This window comes from Pristiophorus japonicus, chromosome 10 (assembly GCF_044704955.1).
Source record: "Pristiophorus japonicus isolate sPriJap1 chromosome 10, sPriJap1.hap1, whole genome shotgun sequence".
Taxonomy (NCBI): Eukaryota; Metazoa; Chordata; class Chondrichthyes; family Pristiophoridae; genus Pristiophorus; species Pristiophorus japonicus.
In genome coordinates, this window is record NC_091986.1 from 183,973,883 (window position 1) to 184,001,477 (window position 27,595).

The following is a 27,595-nucleotide window of genomic DNA, read 5'->3' on the forward strand; positions in this document are numbered from 1 at the left end:
GTAATACACACCCAACTCCGTACGATGACGCGTCACATGCTAGCACAAGTCTTTTACACAAGTTATACAATACCAGCAACTTGTTGGAACATAAAATGTTTCTGGCTTTCTCAAAAGCAATTACTTGTTTTTTTTCCCCATACCCAGTTCTCACCTTTGCGCAAAAACACATGTAAAGGCTCTAAAAGGGTGCTTTTGGTAGGAAGTTACCAAAATAGTTGAGGAGTCCCAGGAACGACCGCAGCTCCGTGACGTTCTGTGGCCTGGGCGCGTTCCTGATAGCCTCTGTCTTGGCTTCTGTGGACAAAATGCTGTCCGCCGCGATCTTTCTCTCCAAAATCTCCACTTCTGTTGCCATGGAGAAGTATTTCGACCTCTTCAGCCGCAGCCCTACGCGATCCAGTCGCTGGAGGACCTTCTCCAGATTTTGTAAGTGCTCGGTGGTGTCCCCACTCGTGACCAATATGTCGTCCTGAAAGACCACCGTGCGTGGTACCAACTTGAGTAGGCTCTCCATGTTTCTCTGGAAGATTGCTGCAGCCGACCGAATTCCAAACGGGCATCTGTTGTAGATGAACAGTCCCTTGTGCGTGTTGATGCAGGTGAGGCCATTCGAAGACTCCTCCAGCTCCTGCGTCATGTAGTCCCATGTCAGGTCGAGCTTGGTGAACGTCTTGCCTCTTGCCAGCGTCGCAAATAGGTCGTCTGCCTTAGGTAGCGGGTATTGGTCCTGTAGCGAGAAACGATTAATAGTTACTTTTTAATCGCCGCAAATCCTGACCGTGCCATCACTTTTGAGTACTGGAACAATCGGGCTGGCCCACTCGCTGAATTCCACTGGGAAGATGATTCCCTCGCATTGCAGCCTGTCCAGCTCAATTTCCACTCTCTCCCTCATCATTTGAGGTACCGCTCGCGCCTTGTGATGGATGGGTCGTGCCTCTGGAACTAAGTCGGTCCGTACCTTCGCCCCGGAAAAGTTTCCAATACCTGGCTCAAAAACGGAAGGAAATTTGTTAAGTACCTGGGTACATGAGGCCTCATCGACATGTGATAGCGCTTGGGTGTCATTGCAGTTCCAGCGGATTTTGCCCAGCCAGCTCCTTGCAAGCAGTGTGGGGCCATCGCCGGGACAATCCAGAGTGGCAGTTTGTGCACCGTACCTTTGTAGGTGACCATGACCATGGCACTGCCCAGGACAGTGATGAACTCTTTGGTGTACATTCTCAGTTTCGTGTGGATGGGGCTCAGGGCTGGTCTGAATGCTTTGTTGCACCACAGTCTCTCAAACATCTCTTTACTCATGATGGATTGGCTAGCGCCAGTGTCCAGTTCCATGGCCACGGGTAATCCATTCAATTTTACGTTTAGCATAATAGGTGGACATTTCGTACTTCAGCATCTGCCTCCTCTCTCTGAGGCTCGAAATTGCTTTGATCCACCATGGACCGATTTTCCTCTGCCAGGTGGTGGTTAGCAGGTTTTGCAGAGCTTACAGCTCGTTTGCAAGCTCGTTGGAGGTGCCCCATTGTTCCACAGCTCTTGCAAACATACCCTTTTGAAGCGGCTGAATGGAAGCCTCCACAACGCCAACAAGATGTGAATTGCCTTGCATTCATCCTTTGTTGGGACTCTGAGTCATCTGAGTCACCTGAGGCCTGCTGGCAGTTGCAGACTCATAGTTTCTGCCCTGTACATTTCTGCTCGCAAACACAGTTCCAGTTAATTTATGAACATTGCTAGCACTTGTGTGCTGAGAGATTTGTTTGGTGTTATCACTGGTGGACATAAACGCCTGTGCTATCGCAATAACGTTGCCGAGGATCGGTGTCTCTACAGTCAAAAGTTTTCGTAGGATGGTCTCGTGGCCAATGCTCAGTACAAAAAAGTCTCTGAGCATTTGCTCCAGGTAGCCATCAAACTCACATTGTCCTGCAAGTCGCATTAGCTCGGCGACGTAGCTCGCCACTTCCTGACCTTCAGATCGCTGGCACGTGTAGAACCGATACCTCGCCATCACAGCACGCTCTCCCTCGGGTTAAGATGGTGGTGGAACACGGGAGTGCATGCTTTACAGATACACAACACATTCAGCATAACATTTCTGCTCAACCCTCACCACCACCTTTGATGCCCTTGACCCTATTGAAACAATTACTCTCTCTCATCCTGGCCATTCCCCCTGGTATGGCCTTCATCTTCGCTCACTTACGTCCAAGGGATGCAGACTTGAATGGAAATGGCGGACAACCAGTTTAGTCTTTCACCGCCAGATCTGGCTGGACCACATAAAGCACTATCGGGTCCTGCTCTCGTCTGCCAAAATTGCTCACTATTCCAGAATCATACTGGAATACAAAGACAAACCCTGGCTTCTATTCTTTACTACTAACCATCTTCCTAAACCCCTCTCCCCATCTCCTCCTCCCCTCACCTCTGACAACAAGTATGTGGACTTCTTCGTCTCTAAGAATGAAACCATCCGTTCAGCTACCTCTGCCACTTTCCTTCCTTCAGCCCATCGGGCCAAAGTTCCTCCCTGCCCTAGCTCTGAACTTACATCTTTCTTCAGTTTCTCTCCAACCTCCCCTCATGATCTCTCCACGCTCATCTTCTCCATGAGACCTAGTTCTTACTCCCTCGATCCTATTCCCACCAAACTGCTAACTATCCAAATTATTTCTAGGGCCACTTCCTTAAGTATTCTGGGATGCAGACTATCAGGCCCTGGGGATTTATCGGCCTTCAATCCCATCAATTTCCCGAACACAATTTCCCACCTAATAAGGATTTCCTTCAGTTCCTCCTTCTCCCTAGACCCTCTGTCCTCTAGTATTTCCGAAAGAATATTTGTGTCTTACTTCGTGAAGACAGAACCAAAGTATTTGTTCAACTGGTCTGCCATTTCTTTGTTCCCCATTATAAATCACCTGAACCCCACCTGAATCTGACTGCAAGGGACCTACGTTTGTCTTCACTAACCCTTTTCTCTTCACATAGCTATAGAAGCTTTTGCAGTCAGTTTTTATGTTCCCAGCAAGCTTACTCCCATACTCTATTGTCCCCCTATGAATTAAAACCTTTGTCCTCCTCTGCTGAATTCCAAATTTCTCCCAGACCTCAGGTTTGCTACTTTTACTGGCCAATTTATATGTCTCTTCCTTGGATTTAATACTATCCTTAATTTCCCTTGTTAGCCATGGTTGAGCCACTTTCCCCGTTTTACTTTTACTCCAGACAGGGATGTACAATTGTTGAAGTTCATCCATGTGATCTTCAAATGTTTGCCATTGCCTATCCACCGTCAACCCTTTAAGTATCATTAGCCAATCTATTCTAGCCAATTCACGTAACTTCAGGACCCTAGTCTCTGAATTAACTGTGTCACTCTCCATTTTAATAAAGAATTCTACCATATTATGGTCACTCTTCCCCAAGGGGTTTCGCACAACAAGATTGCTAATTATTCCTTTCTCATTACACATCACCCATCTAGGATGGCCAGCCCTCTAGTTGGTTCCCCGAATTATTGGTCTAGAAAACCATCTCTAATACACTCCAGGAAATCCTCCTCCACCGTATTGCTACCAGTTTGGTTAGCCCAATCTATATGTAGATTAAAGTCGCCCATGATAACTGCTGTACCTTTATTGCACACATCCCTAATTTCATGTTTGATGCTGTTCCCAGCCTCACTACTACTGTTTGGTGGTCTGTACACAACTCCCACTAGCTTTTTCTGCCCATTGGTATTCCGCAGCTCCACCCGTACAGATTCCACATCATCAAAAGCTAATGTCCTTCTTTACTATTGCGTTAATTTCCTCTTTAACCAGTAACGCTACCCCACCTCCTTTTCCTTTCTGTCTATCGTTCCTGAATGTTGAATACCCCTGGATGTTGAGTTCCCAGCCTTGGTCACCCTGGAGCCATGTCTCCGTGATGCCAAATATATCATATTTATTCATTGCTGCCTGTGCAGTTAATTCATCCACCTTATCACGAATACTCCTCGCATTGAGGCGCAGAGCCTTCAGGCTTGTCTTTTTACACACTTTACCCCTTTATAATTTTGGTGTAGTGTGGCCCTTTTTGATTTTTGCCTTGGGTTTCTCTGCCCTCTATTGTGATCCTAACACAGATGAGGCTGCACACATCTCGTGGGTTCTGCCCTGTACATTTTTGCTCGCAAACACAGTTCCAGTTAATTTATGAACATTGCTAGCACTTGTGTGCTGAGAGATTTGTTTGGTGTTATCACTGGTAGACATAAATGCCTGTGCTATCGCAATGGCCTTGCCGAGGGTCGGTGTCTCTACAGTCAAAAGTTTTCGTAGGATGGTCTCGTGGCCAATGCTCAGTACAAAAAAGGCTCTGAGCATCTGCTCCAGGTAGCCATCAGACTCACATTGTCCCGCAAGTTGCATTAGCTCGGCGACGTAGCTCACCACTTCCTGACCTTCAGATCGCTGGCACGTGTAGAACCGATACCTCGGCATCAGCCTCCCTCGGGTTAAGATGCTCCCGAACCAGTGTACACAGCTCCTCCTATGACTTATCTGTGGGTTTTACTGGAGCCAGAAGATTTTTCATGAGGCTGTAGGTCGGTGCCCCGCAGACTGTCAGGAGGACCGCTCTCCTTTTTGCAGCGCTTCCTTTTCCGTCCAGCTCGTTGGCTACAAAGTACTGGTCTAGCCGTTAGACATAAGCTTCCCAGTCCTCACCCTCCGAGAACTTCTCCAGGATGCCCACAGTTTGCTGCATCTTTGCATTGGATTCATATTCTCGTCGCCAGTTATTGTGTTCCTAACACAGGTGAGGTTGCACACAGGGATGTTAAAGTAACAGTGATCTCAGTCTTTAATAAGACACTCCAGAGTGAGGATCAGGCCTTAGGGGCTGGCTTATACACAGTGCTTCCAAGGGATGCTGGGATCCCTTGGGACTTCAGGGGATGAGCTCCCTGGTGGCAGAACATGGGAGTGCATGCTTTACAGATACACAACACCCTCCACTTTTACTTTTCTTCTTTCTATATTTTGCTTCTGCCCCCATTCTACTTCGCTCTGTCTCCCTGCATAGGTTCCCATCCCCCTGCCATATTTGTTTAACCCCTCCCCAACAGCACTAGCAAACACTCCCTGTAGGACATTGCTTCTAGTCCTGCCCAAGTGCAGACCGTCCGGTTTGTACTGGTCCCACCTCCCCAAGAACCGGTTCCTCGACGTCCCACTCCGCCTCTCCGACTCCCTGCTGGCTGCTCGACGCATGTTGGGCCTTTTGTAGGCCTCCTCGACGTCCCGCTCCACCTCTTCGACTCCCCGCTGGCTGCTCGACGCATGTTGGGCCTTTTGTAGGCCTCCTCGACGTCCCGCTCCACCTCTCCGACTCCCCGCTGGCTGCTCGACGCATGTTGGGCCTTTTGTAGGCCTCCTCGACGTCCCGCTCCACCTCTCCAATTCCCCGCTGGCTGCAACACCTCGATTTCAAAATTCTCATCCTTGTTTTCATGGCCTCGCCCCTCCCTATCTCTGTAATCTCCTCCAGCCCCACAACCTCCGAGTTATTTATATTCCTCTAATTCTGCCCTCTTGAGCATCCCTGATTCTAATCGCTCAACCATTGCTGGCCGTGTCTTCTGTTGCCTAGGTCCTAAGCTCTGGAATTCCCTCCCTGAACCTCTCCACCTCTCCACCTCTCTTTCCTCCTTTATGATGCTACTTAAAACCTACCTCATTGGCCAAGCTTTTGGTCTATAGGCAAACTGTATACGTACCAGTTAAACTCACATTAGCCAATACATGTGTTATTTCAATTGACTCTAAAATGATCATTAGGGACAGAAGTCTGAGCATTTATCCCAGCTTTGAGGCCACTTGGTGCTGCTTTGAACTTTAATAACATGGAAGAAATTACAAATTGTACAATAATATGTTTTGTTTTTGGCCATTCCTTTCAAATGACTAAATGGATACTGAGCCAAGTTTTATTCATCATTTTATTGATGTGCACCATTCTCAGTTTAAAATGTGTACGATGTATAAGACTGATGAAGTTATGCCTCTGTGAACATGGATTTATGCACAAGAGATGGAAATATGCCCTCACTTGTCAAAATATTGCAAATGGAAAGAGTTTTGTCACTATGGCACAATAAGCAGAAGATCTCCATTATTAGAATGTGATGAAATAACTTACCCAAGGGACTTTAATATAAACCATCTGGCTTCTTACACCCAGTAATATCAACAACTTTAGTGGCATTCTTATTCATTCAAATCTTCAAGTACAGACAGCACCTCGAGAATATGTTATGCAATTGATTGAGATATTGCTATAGTTCCGGTGAGTTTTGTTATTCGTTTTATTTGTCACTGCACAAATTGTTATGAATCAAGCCAAGCTTTAAACTATGCCTTATGTATGAAGTGCATACTCATTTATTTTCTAATATAGTCTACGTTTTTCCACTATTTCTTAGTTATTACAAAATATTGAGATCTAACTTCTAATGTGTCAAGAATCATTTTCAGCAAGGTAGTAAATCTATTAACTAGTATAGTTAAGTCAAAGTAAACAATAGCTACAGTTTGTTTGTAATAAAATAATTTCACTAAATTTGTGACATTTTAGGAGTTAAAGGTACTGCAGATGTATCTTGTATTCTCATGTTTTTAAGTAGCTCATCTATAAAGTGGCATCGAACCGTGTTGTGAAAACAGCTGTCAAATTAGGTTGAGAATGACATGATTTGCTTTTTGTCTTTTTTTTAATCGTGTGCTTTTCATAGAAAAATATGTTTTACACCAAATAATTGTGCCTTCTATGATGCCAGCTCAGATATTTTAGATGATTTATTGATATCAGGAGCAAGTGGACTTGTCTCCTCAAAATCCCTGTCAACATTGACAAGGTAGTCTTTATTGCCCACCTATAGTCACCCTGAGGGCACTAAAACTCAACCAGATAATTTGAAACTGGAGTCGTATGTAGGACGGACCAGGTAAGGGTGACAGATTTCCTTCCCTGATGGATATTACTGAATACGTTGGGTTTTTAAAACAATCTGGCAGCTTTCATCGTTATTTTTGGTGCTAGCTCACAAATCATCAGGTTTATTGAATCAAGTTTAAAGGATTCTCCCCGATAAATGCTCCTGGATACTAGGATAACTGTCACAGTGATCACAGAACTATGGATACTTTCCAATGCTTCTAGAACTCCTCTCTGCAGTGCTTCCAGGATGCAGGATTCCCTTCAAAACACTGCTAAACCTTAAGACCCCATCCCAGTCAGTCAGATCCTAGAGCTGCCTGCAATGCTGATAAATCAGTCTTTAATAAAACTATTTGGCATAAGATCTTTGTTATTATAAAACCTTTGACGTAACATTAGCAACATCATACTATTAAATCAGTGAACCTACATAATGTTATTGTAGAACAGGCAATACTTTAGTGCTAAACATTGTCACAGGAATTCCGTTTATCCTTTTTTGTATCTAATGTTCTTGAATGTGCATGTACAAACATCAAAATATGAGACGCAAACCTAATATAATTAGGTAATCTAGTGTTAAGAATTAATTGTCATCTTTTACATTGATATGTTTTTGTACATATGAAGAACCAAGATCATGGTAGATGGAAAATATTCAAACAATCCCAGAAATCACATAAGGTTTCAATTGCAATATCGTGAATTATTTGGACAGCTGGAATGTCTTTCTGATTTTGGATAGTGTGCAGCTTAGAGAAGAATAAAAGCAGATTCATTTGTGGGCGCCAATTCCATTCATAATAGGTGTTTACACTTAAAACAGCTTCAAGATTTTTTGTAATAGTTGTAATAAGATCACTATTCATGCACAAGCTCCATGTAAACAAATCCTTTTCTTTTCTGCATAAACACAATAGGCCAAAGCAAGGAATTTTAGCAGAGACTAGGGTTCTCAAAGGTTCCTGACATTTAAAAAAAAAATCAGGAGGAAAGCCCTTCCCTTTCCTATATTTCCAAGAGCTAAATGTGGCCTGGTGTTAAACAAATGGTATCTTGGTGCTAAAGTGCAGCAAAAACCTGGTTATGAAATTAATTACATTATTTGGTTTCTTAGGAGTATAATAATTGCTAGACAAAAAAGGACCAACGTCTATCTAGTTCATCTTCTACTATCCTGGTAGTCACATGATATAATAAGTGAAAGTAACTAATTTGTGCTACCAACACCAAAGGATATTTTGAGGATTACATTAGTGATGTTAATCGTGATGATCAGAAAAAAGAACCATTTGCCCTTCTGTAGCTAAATACTGACCACGAATATATATAGATTCTGTGGATCTCTCATGATATTGCTCAAGGGTAATCTGGAGCACACTTAAGATCGTTGGATGCTAAACTAGTCTATCTCTTTAAGACCGCTGCTGAAGTCTATCAGAATGCAGTTGTAACTGCTTGTAAAATTCAGGCTCCAGGTCAATGACAGGCTTTTTCTTTCTCTTTTTAAGAATGTGTTGCATCTGTAACAAAGTGTAACATCTGAAGTGGATACACACTGGCTGCAAAACGTTTTGTATAGACTAGTGAATCTCCTATGGTGTTGCCCAGAGTAATTCAGGTGCTATGCTATTTTTAAGCACAGAAGTGTCATATCACATAGTACACAATGTATTATTCTGCTGCCACAGTAAAGTTTTGGCCTTCTGTCATGTTTCAGGATTTTGAACATTCTGCATGGAAGAACTTTGTTACCATTTACATTAAGGCATTATTTTTAAGTTCAATTTAGCTCAAAGGGTTAAGTTCACAGAGCAGAAACACACAGGAGATTTGTATTAATGCCAGATAAACTAGTTTGTGAATTGGTGCCTCATGTTATATTACCTGAATGGTGCCAGATTAGGAAAAGGGGAGGTGCAATGAGAGCTGGGCGTCATGGTACATCAGTCATTGAAAGTTGGCATGTAGGTACAGCAGGCGGTGAAAAAGGCAAATAGCATGTTGGCCTTCATAGCTAGGGGATTTGCGTATAGGAGCAGGGAGGTCTTGCTGCAGTTGTACAGGGCCTTGGTGAGGCTACACCTTGAATATTGTACACAGTTTTGGTCTCCTAATCTGAGGAAGGATATTCTTGCTATTGAGGGAGTGCAGCGAAGGTTCACCAGACTGATTCCCAGGATGGCAGGACTGATATATGAAGAAAGACTGGATCGACTAGGCTTATATTCACTGGAATTTAGAAGAATTATAAATATATAAAATTTAGAAACATATACAATTCTGATGGGATTGGACAGGTTCGATGCAGGAAGAATGCTCCCGATGTTGGGGAAGTCCAGAACCAGGGGTCACAGTCTAAGGATAAGGGGTAAGCCATTTAGGACCGAGATGAGGAGAAACTTCTTCACTCAGAGAATTGTGAACCTGTGGAATTCTCTACTACAGAAAGTTGTTGAGGCCAGTTTGTTAGATATATTCAAAAGGGAGTTAGATGTGGCCCTTACGGCTAAAGGGATCAAGGGGTATGGAGGGAAAGCAAGAATGGGGTACTGAAGTTGCATGATCAGCCATGATCATATTGAATGGTGATGCAGGCTCGAAGGGCCGAAGAGCCGAATGGCCTACTCCTGCACCTATTTTCTATGTTTCTATGTGTAGCCAGTTGAACCAGTTGGATTTTTACGACAGATTTCATGGTTATTTTATGGTGCTAGCAAACAAATTGCCAGATTTGTTGGCCTGGAATTTGAGCTGGGTAATAACAGCAAACGAACAACATTCACGGTTATTAGTCCTTTGAAACTGACCTCAACTTCAGGGTGTAGCATCCTAATGCGGAAATCCTGAAGTTGCGGTCAGTCATTCACTGGTCCGACACTGGCTGCACTATGCTCCCCCCCCCCCCCCTTGCCCCTCACCCCACCCCCCATAGCCGGCAATCAGTGAAATCAGTGAATCTGATGAAAACATTGCCTTTCCCATGGTAATATCACAGTTAAATACCCCATTAAAAGTTAGACCTTGTTGCATTAGCTGTAATTGCGAGTTTTAATAGCCTATTGACTGCTAAACAAACATTATGGCCCTGAAAAATTAATTTTAATTTTGTTGAATGTCAAATTTCTCCACTTTAATAAAAATTACAATTACAATATTAATTTCAGGTTTACATTTTCCCCATGTGAGAGTCCCAATATTTGTTTTGTTCTCTAACATTTTTTTAAAAGTCAGAATAAAAGCATTTTTTCCCTTCCTGGTTTCCTGTCTATAAGAATTCTGCATTGTGATTGGCTGCTTAGACAGCTTGTTGACATCACAGCAGCTTGCGCTATGGAATTCCACTACACTGCACTGATCTCAACTGAACATCGAAAAAGCCGAACTTCTAGCCACAGAGATAGCGAGATCTTTGTGGGCAGCTTTCTTCAGGTCCAGCGACAAACGTCTTTGCTTTACCGCTGACCTCAAATTACGGGCCGTTGATTTTAGTTTCACAACTCGCCATGATGGGATTTGAACTGATGACGTCTTCAGTCCAATTTCCATCTATTTATGGGAAATTCCAACATTTTCTACTTGAGCCATCTGCTTCACTTGATGTTCTAGTAAAGTACAGCAAGTTAATGGCTCGGATTGTGCGATCGGTACCTCCTTTGAAATCCACTAGAAGTTCGGGATTTTGCATTTGCTTGCGCTTGCACGAAATACGGAACTTCCAGCCTGTCAACATACGTGTTGATAGGCCACCCACGCAGGCCACGAAAAAGCAATCGCTGGTGCAGAGTTGGGATATTTACCCACCGACTGGCCAGCAATTATGCACGGAAGTCTTACAGTTAATGCAAGCAGAAACAGGACCTGTTTGCATCAAGCATAAGGGGCTAGCTAAAGACTTAATTAAACATTTACATATCCTAAATTATTCCGGTACACTATATGAAATGAGTTTATGCAAATATTGGCCCGGTTACAGTTTTACTGATGTATAAAATTATCAAAAAATTAAATTTTTAGTGAGGTTGGTGGAATGAAGGTAATTCTGAATAAAATTTCAATTCTGTAAATTATATAATTATTAGATTTTGGGATTTCATTGCATCTCATTAGGGAATTCCCTTCATAAATGATTAAAATGGAATTGTGCTTTGTGATTGGAGGACCAGGCCCACGTGATCACAGGTATGCTTCTGCACCGCCTGCGTTCCTGGGATCCGTGGACCATTCGGCTGCTCTCCACCTCGTAGCTTTAGACCGCAAGTTTTTGCAGCCTTGCCGCCAGATGGAAAGTTTGTAATTGGTTCGTGGGTCGAAGACTTGCTCCAGAGGTATGCCCCCGACCGCAATTTCTAGCCCGATGTCACAAGACATAGGTACAGTGGCAGGATATGGGGTAGAACCACAACTCCCATAACCACACCACCAAACAGACACATTGGTCTCAATTATGACATTGGACCACAACATGCATATGTAAAGAAGAACCCAGTTGGCTCCGGACGCGTGTCCTTGCTGCCTGCTCAGGAGAGCAGATTAAAGTTGCAGATGGCTGCTATGGGACAGGTAAGAGCCAGGACAATTTTAACTGCCCCGCCCCTTTGAGGTCTCTGCTGAACGAGTAGGGTTAAAATGAACCCCATTGAGTGGAGTTTAGCTGACCTACCACAGAGGCACCTAAACTCCACTCATTAGTCCAGATTTTCAACTTGCCGCCCAATCGTAAACCTGACATTGCGGATCAATCACCTATTTTGGAAAACACCCAATTTCCCTTCGATTCAAATCAATGGAAAGGAAAATTTGGTCAGCCCACAATACCAGTTTTATACTCAGGTAACAAGTTGAAAATCTACCCCACTGTGTCTGTTCAGAGGGAGAAAGATGTGGAGCATTAGAGGGCAAGTCACTCCACGATCAGTTTGTGACCGCATTGCTTTTTAAGATTAAAATATATTTTTTGTAGGTCGCCAACACTGGACGCCATGATGCTACTGGTCTGTCTTCTTTTCTTGGATCAAAGTTTAGCAGCTCACAGAGGTTCGGTATGTGTGTCCAACTACAATATACCTGTATTATCTTTTCAAAACATGCTCGCTCTCATTTTTCTGAAAGGAATTTTAAGTTGCAAATGAATTAGTGTCATGTCATTTTTTTTTAAAAATTCACAGAACGTGAACGTCGCTGGCAAGGCGACCATTTATTGCCCATCCTTAGTTGCCCATGAGGTGGTGGTGGTGAGCCGCTTTCTTGAACTGCTGCAGTCCGTATGGTGAAGTTACTCCCACAATACTGTTAGGGAGAGAGTTTCAGGATTTTGACTAGTGACGATGAAGGAACGGTGATATATGTCCAAGACAGCATGGTGCGTGGCTTGGAGGGAAACTTGGAGGTGATGGTGTTCCCATGCACCTGCTACCCTTGCATGGTGGCGATCATGGGTTTGGGAGGTTCTGTCGAAGAAGCCTTGGCGAGTTGCTGCAGTGCATCCTATAGGTAGTACAAACTGTGGCCGTGGTGCGCCAGTGGTGGAGGGAATGGGTGTTTGAGATGATGGATGGGCTGCCGATAAAGCAGACTGCTTTGTCCTGGATGGTGTTGAGTTTCTTGAGTGTTGTTGGAGCTGCACCGATCCAGACAACTGGAGAGTATTCCATCACACTCCTGGCTTGTGCCTTGAAGATGGTGGAGAGACTTGGATGGTCTGCCTTGGGTCTTGTGGCTATAGTTGTATCTTTGGAATGCTGGCAGGGTAGACAGCAGATGACTGTGGATGTTGGGTAGTTTTAGCAGGAAGCAATGTAGCCATTGCATTTGTCATTTCCCTGTCATGCCTATGTACCTGCTGCCCTTGCCCTTCAAGATACCATGTATCTGGTGGAGAGTCAGTGATCATGCCTGTGGTAAGTTTCCATTGGTGCTCGGCAGTCCTGTGTTGTAGGTGCTTCCCTTTTAAGGTAAAGATCTTGGAAGGGGAAGCAAGGACTTGTAACGGTTGCTGCAGACAGGAGACGTAGAGAATAGCCTGCACCTGCAGCAGTTTCAGTGGATAGAGAGCTACTGTTTGGATCCTGCTGACCACCATGAGGAGAGAGAGGAGGACTCTTCATCTCCTGTTATTTCAGAGGTAAGTAGAGGGCTTGGACCTGGAGTGCAGCATGTTGCAGGGGGGGCGGGGAACGGGGAACGCAACATCTGATTCCAATGATGGTTGCTGTGGGTCCATTGGGAATGATTCCCACCGCAATAAGGGGCCCAACTGTGTTTTAAAATTCCTGCCAGTAGATCAACTGGGGCATTGCAGGCTGATCCTGAGACTTCATTTATAATGTTTTCCCACTTGTAGATGCCTACCAGGAGCCTGTGGTCATGTTTTGTTGGGACATGAACCTGGCCCAAGTTTCTTTCCTGGATCTGAGAGTGGGAAGAAGGAGGATACTAACTTCAGGGTCTCAATTTCCTTATTGGACCTGCAGCACCTATTTTCTCCGGGGCACTGGTCTGTGCCCACGTTTCACCGGCCTGCTGGTATTTTACTGGTTTGCTGTTTTAGTTTCTTGTTGCTGGAGTGTACTTTGTCAACAGCTAGAAGGAGTTACATAGAATTGCATAGAATTTTACAGCACAGAAACAGGCCATTCAGTCCGACAGATCTAGGGCCAGTGTTTTTGCTCCACACGAGCCTCCTACCACCTTAGATAATCTCATCCGATCAACATATTCTTCTATTCCTTTTCTCCCTCAAGTACTTATCTAGCTTCTTATTAAGTTCTCCGCTCAAACTGCAGCTCTCCTCATAACATCAGTCAAAATCTCTCAATATACTTTTTAACCTACATTTAGACCATAAAAAAACAACTGCAACAATAGCTCCCCAGACATGTTACAGGCAGTCCCTTGGAATCGACTTGCTTTCACTCTTAAAATGAGTCCTTTGGTGGCTGAACAGTCCAATACGAGAGCTACAGTCCCTGTCATAGGTGGGACAGATAGTCATTGAGGGAAAGGGTGGGTGGGACTGGTTTGCCACATGCTCTTTCCGCTACCTGCGCTTGATTTCTGCATGCTCTTGGCGATGAGACTCGAGGTGCTCAGCGTCCTCCCGGATGCATTTCCTCCACTTAGGGCAGTCTTTGGCCAGGGACTACCAGCTGTCAGTGGGGATGTTGCACTTTATCAGGGAGGCTTTGAGGTTGTCCTTGTAACGTTTCCTCTGCCCACCTTTGGCTCATTTACCGTGAAGGAGTTACGAGTAGAGTGCTTGCTTTGGGAGTCTCGTGTCTGGCATGCGAACAATGGGGCTTGCCCAGCGGAGCTGATCAAGTGTGGTCAGTGTTGGCCTGGTCGAGAACACTAATGTTGGTGCATCTATCCTCCCAGGGGATTTATAGGATCTTGCGGAGGCATCGTTGGTGTTATTTCTCCAGTGATTTGAGGGGACTACTGTACATGGTCCATGTCTCTGAGCCATGTCTATAAAATAACAATAGCTCCCCAAACATGAGACAAGTATTGGCATTGTGTTACTGAAAATTGCTCCAGGTTTAAATTTTTCTTTTTAACAGAACTATGAAATATGCATGATCGAAGTCGCCAAACTTCGACATCAGTTACAACGTTTGCAGAACCAGTTCCTGCTTGGAGCTTGGCGGCTGAATGATATAAAGGAATATAATATCTACTGGATAAAGGAAAATGCTGAAACAGAAAAGAATGAGCAAGAAACTGCATTACATCCCATTATTGCAAATCTGTTTGCATATCACCACGGTAAATATATAAAACTAATAGGTAAACATGCTCGGTATAATAGATGAAAGAGCCAATTTTCTAAATGTCAGCCATTAGAGTCTATAACAGAGGAACTGTACATTTAAGGTGAACAATTTTTAAACATTAGGTAAACTATAGTGTCAACTGATTAGCTTTGTAATAGCTACTGTTCGTTCAGTCCAGATCTATGTTTGTTACATTTTGGCAACTTAACAGCAAGAATTGAGCACCTTAATCACTGTATGAAACCAGTCTTATTAGTCACAAGTTTAGATATAACAAAAACTTATATTTATATAAGGTCTTTAATGTAATAAAATGTCCCAAGGTGCTTCACAGGAGTTTTATAAGAAAATATTTGACGGAGCCACATAGAAGAAATTAGGGCTGATGACCAAAAGCTTGGTTAAAGAGGTAGGTTTTAAGGAGAGGCTGAAAGGAGGAAAGAGAGGTCGAGAGGCAGAGAGGTTTAAGGAGGGAATTCCAGAGCTTAGAGCCCAGGCAGCTGAAGGCACGGTCACCAATGATTGAGTGATTTCAATCAGAGCTGCTCAAGAGGACAGATTTGAGGAGTGCAGATATCTCGGGGGTTGTGGGGCTGGAGGAGATTACAGAGATAGGGAGGGGCGAGGCCATGGAGGGATTTGAAAACAAGGATGAGAATGAGATACCCTGTTCAGAGGCTTCATAGCTAAGACTCAGAAGTCATCTGTTTTACCAGCACTGAAGTACCAATCATCATGGAAGATGTATTTGGGATGATGGCAGCAACATTTAGCTCAGTGGTACATCACCACTCGCCACAGTATACATGCTAGAAAACAATTCTTGGTGGACATCACCAAGAGGGTCAATGTTCTGTCCAGTACCCAGAGGATCTGGCAAGAAGTCAGAAAATGCTGCAATGTGAAATAAGCAAAGCAGAAACCAGCCTTGAGCAAGACCACAGGTGGAGTCCACATTGTATCACACATGTATCACTCACACAAAGCACACGGTACATTATTTTAAATCACCATCTTTGATTTGTGATATAGGGCAACAGCGAAATCAGGTAATGGGAACAGCTGCTGGAGTAACAAAAGACAAGCAATCATTATGTACTAGTCTATGTAATGGCTCCTAAAGATGGAAGGTTGGTATAGTGCCTATGGTGTGCACCTGGTATCAAGCAGAGATGTGTATTGTTTCACATCTTGGTACTGGAGATTGTCCTAATTGAAGTGGGGCACAATCAGATTATCCTAACCTCTCTGCTGGTACAGCCATTGAGAATCCTTCCTCCTCTTTTGCACAGGACTGGTGCTATTTTCATTCAGTTTAAAGTAAGACCTCTCAATGGCAATGGCAACATTATGCAGCATGATTACCATGATTCTATGCACTTTGATTTGCTTTTACCGTAAAGATTCTCCACCTTCACGACCTGCCAAGCACTGGAATCACTGCTTGGCAACATCAGTGAATTGCTCAATGACTTAACAGGTCTCATTTTACTCCTGGTTACATCTATGTACTTTGTGTAGCTATGATTGAGCAATGGAGTCATGAACCATAACCCAAATCTCCCAAAAAACAGCCTTTAATCAGTCACATTATATTGAAATGCCACAGCCAGAAAGAATTATGTGTTGATCCCAGCCACTGTGGAGGGGTGGAACTAGCTGAAGTGCTCTTGCAGAGAGCCGGTACATGCTCGCCGGGCCAAATGGCCTCCTTCCATGCTGTAACCATTCTATGATTCTATGATACACATGCAAGAATCTTCATTGTGGATCACAGGATTTCCTAGAAATTACAACACAGAATCACACTGTTAAATCAAACGAGTCCCTGTTGGGTGTTTATCCACCTCATAAGCAATAAAGAAAGAAAGACTTGCATTTATATAGCGCTTTTCACGGTCACCGGATATCTCAAAGCACTTTACAACCAATGAAGTACTTTTGGAGTGTAGTCACTGTTGTACTGTGGGAAACGCAGCAGCCAATTTGCACACTGCAAGCTCCCACAAATAGCAATGAGATAATGATCAGATAATCTGTTTTGTTATGTTGATTGAGGGATACATTTTGGCCAGGACACTGGGAATAACACCCCTGCTCTTCTTCAAAATAGTGCAATGGGATCTTTTACATCCACCTGAGGTCAGATGTGGCTTCGATTTAACATCTCATCCGAAAGACAGCACCTCCGACAGTGCAGTACTCCCTCAGCACTGCACTGGGCACTCCCTCAGCACTGCCCTGGAGTGTCAGCCTAGATTTATGTCCTCAAGTCTCTGGAGTGGGATTTGAACTCTCAATCTTCTGACTCAGAGGCAAGAATACTACACAGTAAGCCGCAGCTGACATTCAAGACTTTAAAGAAGTTAGCACTGACATAGAGTTATGCAATCTCTCCCCCTGTTCTGAATTTCTGTGGAAATGGATGAGTGACTCCAGCACATCAGTCCCATCTTGAGTCCATGTGAACGTGTACTTTGCCTAATGCCCACTAAATCCCCAAAACATGAATGGAATCAGCCAGTGGTGAAAATACTTCAGGCCAGCTATGGGCATCACAGATATCGATGGAGCAGTTCCAGACACTGACAACACTTTTCAGCCATCTGCAACTATTTGGCAAACTTCAGTGATTGTCTCTTCCTTTAGCAAAGCTTCTCCATTAGTTTCAAATTTGACATTTGAGCCTTGTAGACCCTTTCCCTATATGCAGTATACAAGAGTAGATCACTTGTGTTTCAAATATCCTGCTCAGCACTCTCTTCATCAAATAGTTTGGTGAGAGCCATGATTGGAGCAGAAGCCATGCTGTTATCCCCTTGTTTAATTTGTTGTGTTACTCCCATGCACTGAGCTGAACTTATGTTTGCCTGCTCATCTGATGGCATTGACGTGAATTTGCATGCAGAAAATGTGGTGAAAATCTGTATCCTGTTGCTCCGGGGATGATACATTGTAGCACCAGAGGACCTACCATGCGACCTTCAGAAAAATTTATTTTGAAACATGTCTTGAAACAAATGATGGCTTATTAATTTCTGCTTTTACATTAACTAATTATACTAATGATAAGTTCCACTTTGTGTAGATTGTTCTGAGATTTACAACAGTGGCGAAACCACAAGTGGGTATTACAGAATTAAACCCAAACCTATTGCTGAACCATTTCTTGCATACTGTGATATGTCAGATGGTGGTGGATGGACAGTTATTCAACGTCGCAGTAATGGAAAAGTGAATTTTAACAGGTAAATGAAGTGGCTTAATGTTAGACCATAACATAGTGAGAACTCGCCAGTGATTCTTCAATCACTCTACTTCTTCTCTCACTATTTCCGAATTTATCGTATTCCCAGTTTTTCTTTTATCCCTCTATCTTTTGTCTCTTATTACCAACTCTCCTATTTTTAACAAGAACTGCACATTTGTTATAAAATGTTTGTCAGTGGGCAGTTTAAAGAAATGTCCACATTTTACATGGGCCCATAGTTTTAAAGTGTTTCTCAACACAAGATAATTATGGAAGTGATCCATCCAGTATGCAGTAACTCCTTTTGATTATGTGCTGCCCCCTTTCTTCCTACTTATTAACGTATTGTAAAATAAAAATCAGCGGCTTTTTTGGATTCCATTTGTAAGGACTTTGCACACTATAACACTGTCCAAAACCCGATTGTTTAACTGGTGAATATTAATTTACCGGTGGCAACATCTAATTTACACTGCTGAATACCATTTTATTTTCACATGACAGTGCACTTGGGCACAACATTGGCATTAGTCTCAATACAGGTTAGCTGCAAATAAAGTCTTGTCCTAGTTTTGATACTGCATCCTTAGTGATACACTGAGAGTAAAATGTCCCAACGTAGTAATTAACATTTACTCTCAATAAACCATATCTTTTACTAAGAATTGCTGCCTAACTTAAAAAATATATTTTTATAGCATCTCCTCTTTCATGTTGAATTGGCATTCAGGGTTTTAAACAACTCACATGGGTCCATCAAAGCAATATTGAACTCTCATTTTGAAGTGAGAGCTCTGTAATTCATCCCCCATTAACTCTAATTGTAGAATTAAGATTTGCTAACTTCAGAATGCTATTTACATAATGGCATCCAAATATTATTAATGTTGCAATTAGCAAGCAGATCTTCAGCATCAAGGAATTATTGGTTGATTGATGAACTAATAATTAAACCCTCAGGTCATAGAGAGCAGTAAAACTGAGAATAACTAATGCCTGAAAATGACTAGTCATAAAACTGCAATTAACTAAAATAAAGATAAAATGTACATAAATGTCAACAGATTTTGTTCTTAATGCAATTTATTCTTTCTTCAGAGGATGGGATGACTATAAATCAGGCTTTGGATTATTTCAAGGGAGGAAAGATGAATATTGGCTTGGAAATGAAAATATACACCAAATTCTGGCTGCAGGTAAGAGTATATTAGAAACATATAAAATAGGTGCAGGAGGAGGCCATTCGGCCCTTCGAGCCTGCACCAGCATTCAATAAGATCATGGCTGATCATTCACCTCAGTACCCTTTTCCTGCTTTCTCTCCATACCCCTTGATCCCTTTAGTCATAAGGGCCATATCTAACTCCCTCTTGAATATATCCAATGAACTGACAGCAACGACTCTCTGCAGCAGAGAATTCCACGGGTTAACAACTCTCTGAGTGAAGAAGTTTCTCCTCATCTCAGTCCTAAATGGCTTACCCCATATCCTTAGACTGTGTCCCCTGGTTCTGGACATCCCCAACATCGGGAACATTCTTCCTGCATCTAACCTGTCCAATCCCGTCAGAACTTTATATGTTTCTATGAGATCCCCTCTCATTCTTCTAAATTCCAATGAATATAAGCCTAGTCGATCCAGTCTCTCCTCATGTGTCAGTCCTGCCATCCTGGGAATCAGTCTGGTGAACCTTTGCTGCACTCCCTCAATAGCAAGAACGTACTTCCTCAGATTAGGAGACCAAAACTGAACACAATATTCCAGGTGCGGCCTCACCAAGGCCCTGTACAACTGCAGTAAGACCTCCCTGCTCCTATACTCAAATCCCCTAGCTATGAAGGCCAACATACCATTTGCCTTCTTCACCGCCTGCTGTACCTGCATGCCAACTTTCAATGACTGATGTACCATGACATCCAAGTCTCGTTGCACCTCCCCTTTTCCTTATCTGCCACCATTCAGATAATATTCTGCCTCGTGTTTTTGCCCCCAAAGTGGATAACCTCACATTTATCCACATTATACTGCATCTGCCATGCATTTGCCCACTCACCGAACCTATCCAAGTCACCCTGCAGCCTCTTAGCGTCCTCCTTGCAGCTCACACCGCCACCCAGCTTAGTGTCATCTGAAAACGTGGAGATATTACACTCAATTCCTTCACCTAAATCATTAAAGTATATTGTAAATAGCTGGGGTCCCAGCACTGAGCCCTGCAGCACCCCACTAGTCACTGCCTGCCATTCTGAAAAGGACCCGTTTATCCCAACTCTCTGCTTCCTGTCAGCCAAACTGTTCTCTATCCACATCAGTACATTACCCCCAATACCATGTGCTTTAATTTTGCACACCAATCTCTTATGTGGGACCTTGTCAAAAGCCTTTTGAAAGTCCAAATACACCACATCCACTGGTTCTCCCTTGCCCACTCTACTAGTTACATCCTCAAAAAATTCTAGAAGATTTCTCGAGCATGATTTCCCTTTCATAAATCCATGCTGACTTGGACCGATCCTGTCACTGCTTTCCAAATGTGCTGCTATTTCATCTTTAATAACTGACTCCAACATTTTCCCCACTACTGATGTCAGGCTAACCGATCTATAATTACCTGTTTTCTCTCTCCCTCTTTTTTAAAAAAGTGGTGTTACATTAGCTACCCTCCAGTCCATAGGAACTGATCCAGAGTCGATAGACTGTGGGAAAATGATCACCAATGCATCCACTATTTCTAGGGCCACTTCCTTAAGTATTCTGGGATGCAGATTATCAGGCCCCGGGGATTTATCGGCCTTCAATCCCATCAATTTCCCAAACACAATTTCCCGCCTAATAAGGATTTCCTTCAGTTCCATCTTCTCACTAGACCCTCGGTCCTCCAGTATTTCCGGAAGGTTAATTGTGTCTTCCTTTGTGAAACAGAAGCAAAGTATTTGTTCAACTGGTCTGCCATTTCTTTGTTCCCCATTGTAAATTCACCTGAATCTGACTGCAAGGGACCTACGTTTTTCTTCACTATTCTTTTTCTCTTCACATCTATAGAAGCTTTTGCAGTCAGTTTTTATGTTCCCAGCAAGCTTACTCCCATACTCTACTTTCCCCCTCCTAATTAAACCCTTTGTCTTCCTCTGCTGAATTATAAAATTCTCCCAGTCCTCAGGTTTGCTGCTTTTTCTGGCCAACTTATATGCCTCTTCCTTGGATTTAGCACTATCCTTAATTTCCCTTGTTAGCCATGGTTGAGCCACCTTCCCCATTTTATTTTTACTCCAGACAGGGATGTACAATTGTTGAAATTCATCCATGTGATCTTTAAATGTTTGCCATTGCCTATCCACCGTCAACCCTTTAAGTATCATTCGCCAGTCTATTCTAGCCAATTCACATCTCATACCATCGAAGTTACCTTTCCTTAAGTTCAGGACCCTAGTCTCTGCATTAACTGTGTCACTCTCCATCTTAATAAAGAATTCTACCATATTATGGTTACTCTTCCCCAAGGGGCCTCGCACAACAAGATTGCTAATTATTCCTTTCTCATTACACATCACCCAGTCTAGGATGGCCAGCCCTCTAGTTAGTTCCTCGACATATTGGTCTAAGTGTTGAACCAGCCCTAATTGTGCCTCAATTAATGTAAAGGATTTAATACAGCTTGAAATAATAATCACAAAATAGATATTTGGGCTCATAATAATTTCCTTGCAGGGAAGTATATGATAAAGATAGACCTCACTGACTGGAATGGACAAAAGAGGCATGCTACGTATGAAAAATTTCGCATCTCAGATGAAAAGGTGAGAAAAGTTGAAACTTGTTATAGATATTGATTTATTTCTCAATTGTATTGCCAATTAAGTTATCATATAGCGATAACATATACACATGTTTTTGTTACTTTAAACCAGGATAAATACAGGCTAACCTTTGGAGCCTATGGTGGAGATGCAGGGGATGCATTGTCTGGTGGTTTAATGCCACACATGCAGTGGTCAGCTTCTCACAATGGAATGCCTTTCAGCACTTCAGACCAGGATAATGACAAATACCTGCAGGGGAGTTGCGCTCAAGAAAGTAAATGTGGTTGGTGGTTTAACAGGTATAGGGTTATAGTTATTTCTGTGTGTGTGAATTGTGTGTGAACGTCTGTATACAGGTTCTTTGCTAGAAAAAATAAATGTGGTTGGATAATATAATGGGCCATAAATTGCTGTCAAAATAATGGTGAGGCTAATGACGCTCGTCGTTATTTAAGCGTAAACGGTACAGCAACTTCAGGTGAGGGCAGAGGCGCAGTTCAACGTTGAAATTAAAAATTTGCTGTATGAGATGTGCCGCTCCATGGTTAGCTTTCAAAATAGTATCTCGTTGTCTGCCTCAATTATTAAAGATGTAATAGCAGCGCATTTGGAAAGCAGTGACAGGATCGGTCCAAGTCAGCATGGATTTATGAAGGGGAAATCATGCTTGACAAATCTTCTAGAATTTTTTGAGGATGTAACTAGTAGAGTGGACAAGGGAGAAACTGTGTATGTGGTGTATTTGTACTTTCAAAAGGCTTTTGACAAGGTCCCACACAAGAGATTGGTGTGCAAAATTAAGGCACATGGAATTGGGGGTAATGTATTGACGTGGATAGAGAATTGGTTGGCAGACAGGAAGCAAAGAGTGGGAATAAACGGGTCCTTTTCAGAATGGCAGGCAGTGACTAGTGGGGTACTGCAAGGTTCAATGCTGGGACCCCAGCTATTTACAATATATATTAATGATTTAGACAAAGGAATTGAATGTAATATCTCCATGTTTGCAGATGACACTAAGCTGGATGGCAGTGTGAGCTAAGAGAAGGATGCTAAGAGGCTGCAGGGTGACTTGGACAGGTTAGGTAAGTGGGCAAATGCATGGCATATGCAGTATAATGTGGATAAATGTGAGGTTATCAACTTTGGTGGCAAAAACAGGAAGGCAGATTATTATCTGAATGGTGACAGATTAGTAAAAGGCAACGAGACCTGGATGTCATGGTACATCAGTCATTGAAAGTAGGCATGCAAGTACAGCAGGCAATAAAGAAAGCAAATGGCATGTTGGCCTTCATAGCTAGGGGATTTGAGTATAGGAGCAGGGAGGTCTTGCTGCAGTTATACAGGGCCTTGGTGAGGCCACACCTTGAGTATTGTGTGCAGTTTTGGTCTCCTAATCTGAGGAAGGACGTGCTTGCTATTGAGGGAGTGCAGCGAAGGTTCACCAGACTGATTCCAGGGATGGCAGAACTGACATATGAAGAAAGACTGGATCGACTAGGCTTATATTGACTAGAATTTAGAAGAATGAGAGGGGATCTCATAGAAGCATATAAAATTAAGACGGGATTGGACAGGTTAGATGCAGGAAGAATGTTCCTGATGTTGGGGAAGTCCAGAACCAGGGGTCACAATCTAAGGATAAGGGGTAAGCTATCTAGGACCAAGATGAGGAGAAACTTTTTCACCCAGTGAATTGTAAACCTATAGAATTATCTACCACAGAAAGTTGTTGAATCTAATTCATTGGATGTATTCAAAGGGGAGTTCGATGTGGCCCTTACGGCTAAAGGGATCGAGGGTATGGAGAGAAGGCAGGAGTGGGGTACTGAAATTGCATGATCAGCCATGATCATATTGAATGGTGGTGCAGGCTCGAAGAGCCGAATGGCCTGTTCCTGCACCTATTTTCTATGTTTCTATGTTTCACTGTTGAAATGCATTGAGGGGTGTAAAGTCGATGTATTTGTGCAGTGGATATGAACCAAACACCCCACAGAAAGTTACATATTATCCATTCCAGTCTAAGTATCCTTTTAACAATGTAACAAGTGTTAATTATTGCCAGTCAATCTCTCTGGATCTGAAAATTACCTATTACAAGTGTGGAGTCTCATTCCTTCAGGTTTTAATTGTTGTTGGAGATTTTAAAAATGTAAAAAAAAATTTAAAAATGTAAATGTTTTACTTTTCCTTTTCTGTCTCTTTTTTTCTCATTCCCTTAATCCAAACTTTCGTTCCCGCTCTGCGCCTGATTTGACATTAAATTCACCCACTCTAATTTACATTTTCTTCTCAGTCTGTTCATTTCAAAGTCTTTTAATCTGACTGGTTAAGGAGATACACAGTTGCTTGTCCTGTTCACTCAGGTCCCAGATGCATGGGTTACCTCACCATGCTGTTACCAGCCCGCACTTTCAGCAACTTGCCACGCAAATTTTTTTAAATGTGCAAGGGCAAGTCTAACTAATGGAAGAGGCCATCACATACCCTGTCACAGAAAATTATGGCACGACATTCTTTTTGTCAATTGACCAGAACAAACAGTCTCAAGTTAGATATGACAGATTATGTATAATGGAAAACACTTCCTACCTTATACTGTCCAAATATCTGAAACTCAACCCCAAAACAGTTTCCTTTACAGTACCAATGTAACTTTTCCATTTTCTACACCCTCTGTCCTGTTACTGGGGTTGTCCAGTGATCTCTGCTGGAACTGCACAGGCATGGTCGTTAAAAAGAAAGACTTGCATTTATATAGCACCTTTCTCGACCACCAAACATCTCAAAGTGCTTTACAGCCAATGAAGTACTTTTGGAGTGTAGTCACTGTTGTAATGTGGGAAATGCAGCAGCCAATTTGCGCACAGCAAGCTCCCACAAACAGCAATGTGATAATGACCAGATAATCTGTTTTTTGTTATGTTGATTGAGGGATAAATATTGGCCAGGACACTGGGAATAACCCCCCTGCTCTTCTTTGAAATAGTGCCATGGGATCTTTTACTTCCACCTGAGAGGGCAGACGGGGCCTCGGTTTAACATCTCCTCTGAAAGACGGCACCTCCGACAGTGCAGCACTTCCTCAGTTCTGCACTGGAATGTCAGCCTAGATTTTTTTTTAAAATGTGCTCAAGTTCCTGGAGTGAGACTGGAGAGGCAAGTGTGCTACCTACTGTGCCACAGCTGTGGTGAAGACAGAACTTCATTTGTTTGTAATGTCCCATAGAATCATAGTATTTTATAGCACAGAAAGAGCATCACACCAGTACCAGCTCTCTGCAAGACCAACCACTTAGTCCCAATCCCCAGCCACTTTCCCATCTTCTTTTTATTTTTGAAATATTTATCCACTTCCCTTTTAAAAGCAATTACAAAATTCTGCTTCCACTACTGTTTTTGGTAGAGAACTCCATGTCCTAACAACATCTGTGTAAAAAAAAAAATAATGCCCACATGCAGTTGGGATGAAGCAAATTTCCCACTGAGTTCATTAGAAATGCTGCAGGTGTCGATATGGGGATCAGGAGCATATGAAGCTCCACCTTGTGGTGAAGGCATACAACTGCAGGCATGACTGGGTTACAGCATGGTGACGCCCATATAAGCAGTGTACAACATTCACAACAAATTTAATGTAAATAGATATTTAACCTACGCTGCTATTTCTCTGTATTTAAGTCAGCAACAACTCAAGTCAATTATTCTTTATAGGCAGAACCAGTAATGATGAAACATTATCATTGTAACTTCAGAATTTGTAGAGGACAAACAGGATCAGAATTGCTTTATCTGCTCAGCACTGAAAGGCAATGAAATCTGTTTTTAAAAATAACTTTATGGAAAAACCATCTGTCTATAGTCACCATTGATCTAACTCAAACGATAAATTAATGATTCAGGCATAAACTTTTATTGAACAACAATCTGACTTCTGTTCCAGCACAATTCACTGGAGACCCTTTCCATTGCGAAACACAAGCCTTATAAGGAGCTTATCAGAATAGGAATGAGCAAAAAAGAAAATGTGAAGTTTACACTTTCTTTTCTTACTTTTGTGGATTTTTAAAAACTTATTTTATTTAAAAAGAAAATGTGAAGTTTGCACTTTCTTTTCTTACTTTTGTGGATTTTTAAAAACTTATTTTATTTAACCTGGAAACTGCTATGTGTTAAATTTTGGGACAAGGGTTTGAATTCCTCCCACGCTTGCTTTCTCTGGGATGCAAGAGTCTTAAACAAAATGTGTTTGGCCAGTCTCAATCTAGTTCCTAATGTGCGCAGCCCAGAATCTCAAAGGTGTTCACATTTCAACATTTGACACCAAATTGACTGACTCACCCAAAGTGATCATTGACAGGTTGAACAGAAATGCGACACACATGCAGAAAAAGCTGTTGCTGGGAAGTTGCTGAAAAGCATATTGTTGGGAAAGTATAGAGGGAGTTGTATCAAGTATCTAATTTATACTCTAACTGAGCAGAGTGTGCTTAATTCTTAAACTGGGTGAAAAAAGTAGATATCGTTTCTCACTACAGATATCTCTCTCACACACACACACACACACACACACACACATTTCAAAAAATATATATTCTGTTGTGTACAAGAATTAAACAAAAATTGTTTCCAGATTAATCGATATTAGCTTGATAATAGCATGAATTACATGAACACGAACTTTGAGAAGGAGAAGGAAATAGCTCAAATTTTAGATTTTAAAATAACTATCAGAATTTTTGAAGAAATCTTTTTAAAGGAAAGTGAAAAATTCAGTTTATTTTCCTCCGTGAGAACTTGCTTATATAACTAAATGTGTTACATGCTGTTTTTGTGGTAACAACCTTTTTAAAAAAACATCTCTTTCATTTTTAAACAAAAACAAAGGTGCCATACAGCCAACCTTAACGGAAAATACTATCGGCATGGCAACTACACTGCAAAGTACGATAATGGCATTCTCTGGTACACCTGGAAAGGGTGGTGGTATTCTCTGAAATTCACAGCCATGAAAGTCAGACCACTCTACTTCTTTGTAAGTGTTGGAAGTGGAGATTATGACAACAAAATTGGGTAGTATTTGCTTGAGAAGGAACTGGATCTTTACGATCATTTGCCAGGGTTACTTTGCCCGAATAGAAGAAAAATATTATGGAGTCAAACTTTTGTATTGTGCTAACTGTCGCAATGTTAAATAGGACATGGCTAACATTTTGCAATTTTTGTGACAATAAATTACTTTGTAATTTTGATGACAAAATGGCACCCTGCGTCAATCCATTTTAATTAGTAGAATTATCATTCTGTAAATAACATACAGATAGGATAAAAAGGGGGGAAAGGGAGAAATTCAACATACGGACATGTGCCTTTGATACCCAAGGCCCACCTGATGAAAATCGAGGTCCTACACAGGTTAAAGGAACTGCTGCAGGCCACTCAAATAAAATGGTTGCAAAAATTCTTAATCTTTATTTTTGTGGACCGAAGAGAAGGCTTCTCCTGGTTTTCCCCCCCCCCCCTCCCCAAAAAAACTCAGGCCCACTACCGATGCATTTGAGGCCCCATTCCCAATATCGCTTTCTGTCACCCCCAGACCCAACTTGAGCGTGAGAGCTGACCGATTTCCCGCCTTCCCCAACCGGCGGTCTGTTTTGCGGCCACAGTTTGCTGCCGACATTTAAATGAAGCCCGAAGCTGGAGTTAGCTCGGGCCCCGAACCGGCACAGACCAGCCATTACATCGCCGACTTCATGCCCATTTTGGG

The 27,595-nt window shown here is 42.5% G+C and overlaps 2 protein-coding genes across 4 annotated transcripts in view; one reads left to right on the forward strand and one right to left on the reverse strand.

Annotated features, from left to right (window-relative positions):
* The window catches only part of tpte (transmembrane phosphatase with tensin homology), a 120,851-nt gene extending 119,627 nt beyond the window's left edge, over positions 1 to 1,224 (reverse strand). Inside the window, exon 1 of the mRNA XM_070891331.1 lies at positions 1,025 to 1,224. Within this exon, the coding sequence (XP_070747432.1) occupies positions 1,025 to 1,224 (200 nt within the window). The remainder of the gene's footprint in view (positions 1 to 1,024) is intronic.
* Positions 1,225 to 6,289: 5,065 nt separating this feature from the next.
* Positions 6,290 to 27,496, forward strand: fgl1b (fibrinogen like 1B). Of its 3 annotated transcripts, none has more exons than XM_070891568.1 (8): positions 6,290 to 6,345; positions 11,960 to 12,038; positions 14,559 to 14,763; positions 17,860 to 18,019; positions 19,120 to 19,217; positions 21,731 to 21,819; positions 21,931 to 22,121; positions 26,716 to 27,496. In XM_070891568.1, the coding sequence occupies exons 2-8, from the start codon at positions 11,979 to 11,981 to the stop codon at positions 26,903 to 26,905; spliced, it is 993 nt and encodes a 330-aa protein (XP_070747669.1). In that variant the 5' UTR covers positions 6,290 to 6,345; positions 11,960 to 11,978; the 3' UTR covers positions 26,906 to 27,496. The 3 variants fall into 3 exon arrangements, with proteins under 3 accessions (XP_070747669.1, XP_070747670.1, XP_070747671.1); XM_070891569.1 differs by lacking the exon at positions 26,716 to 27,496 and adding an exon at positions 24,818 to 24,883; XM_070891570.1 differs by lacking the exon at positions 26,716 to 27,496 and adding an exon at positions 22,833 to 22,906.
* The last annotated feature ends 99 nt before the right edge of the window (positions 27,497 to 27,595 follow it).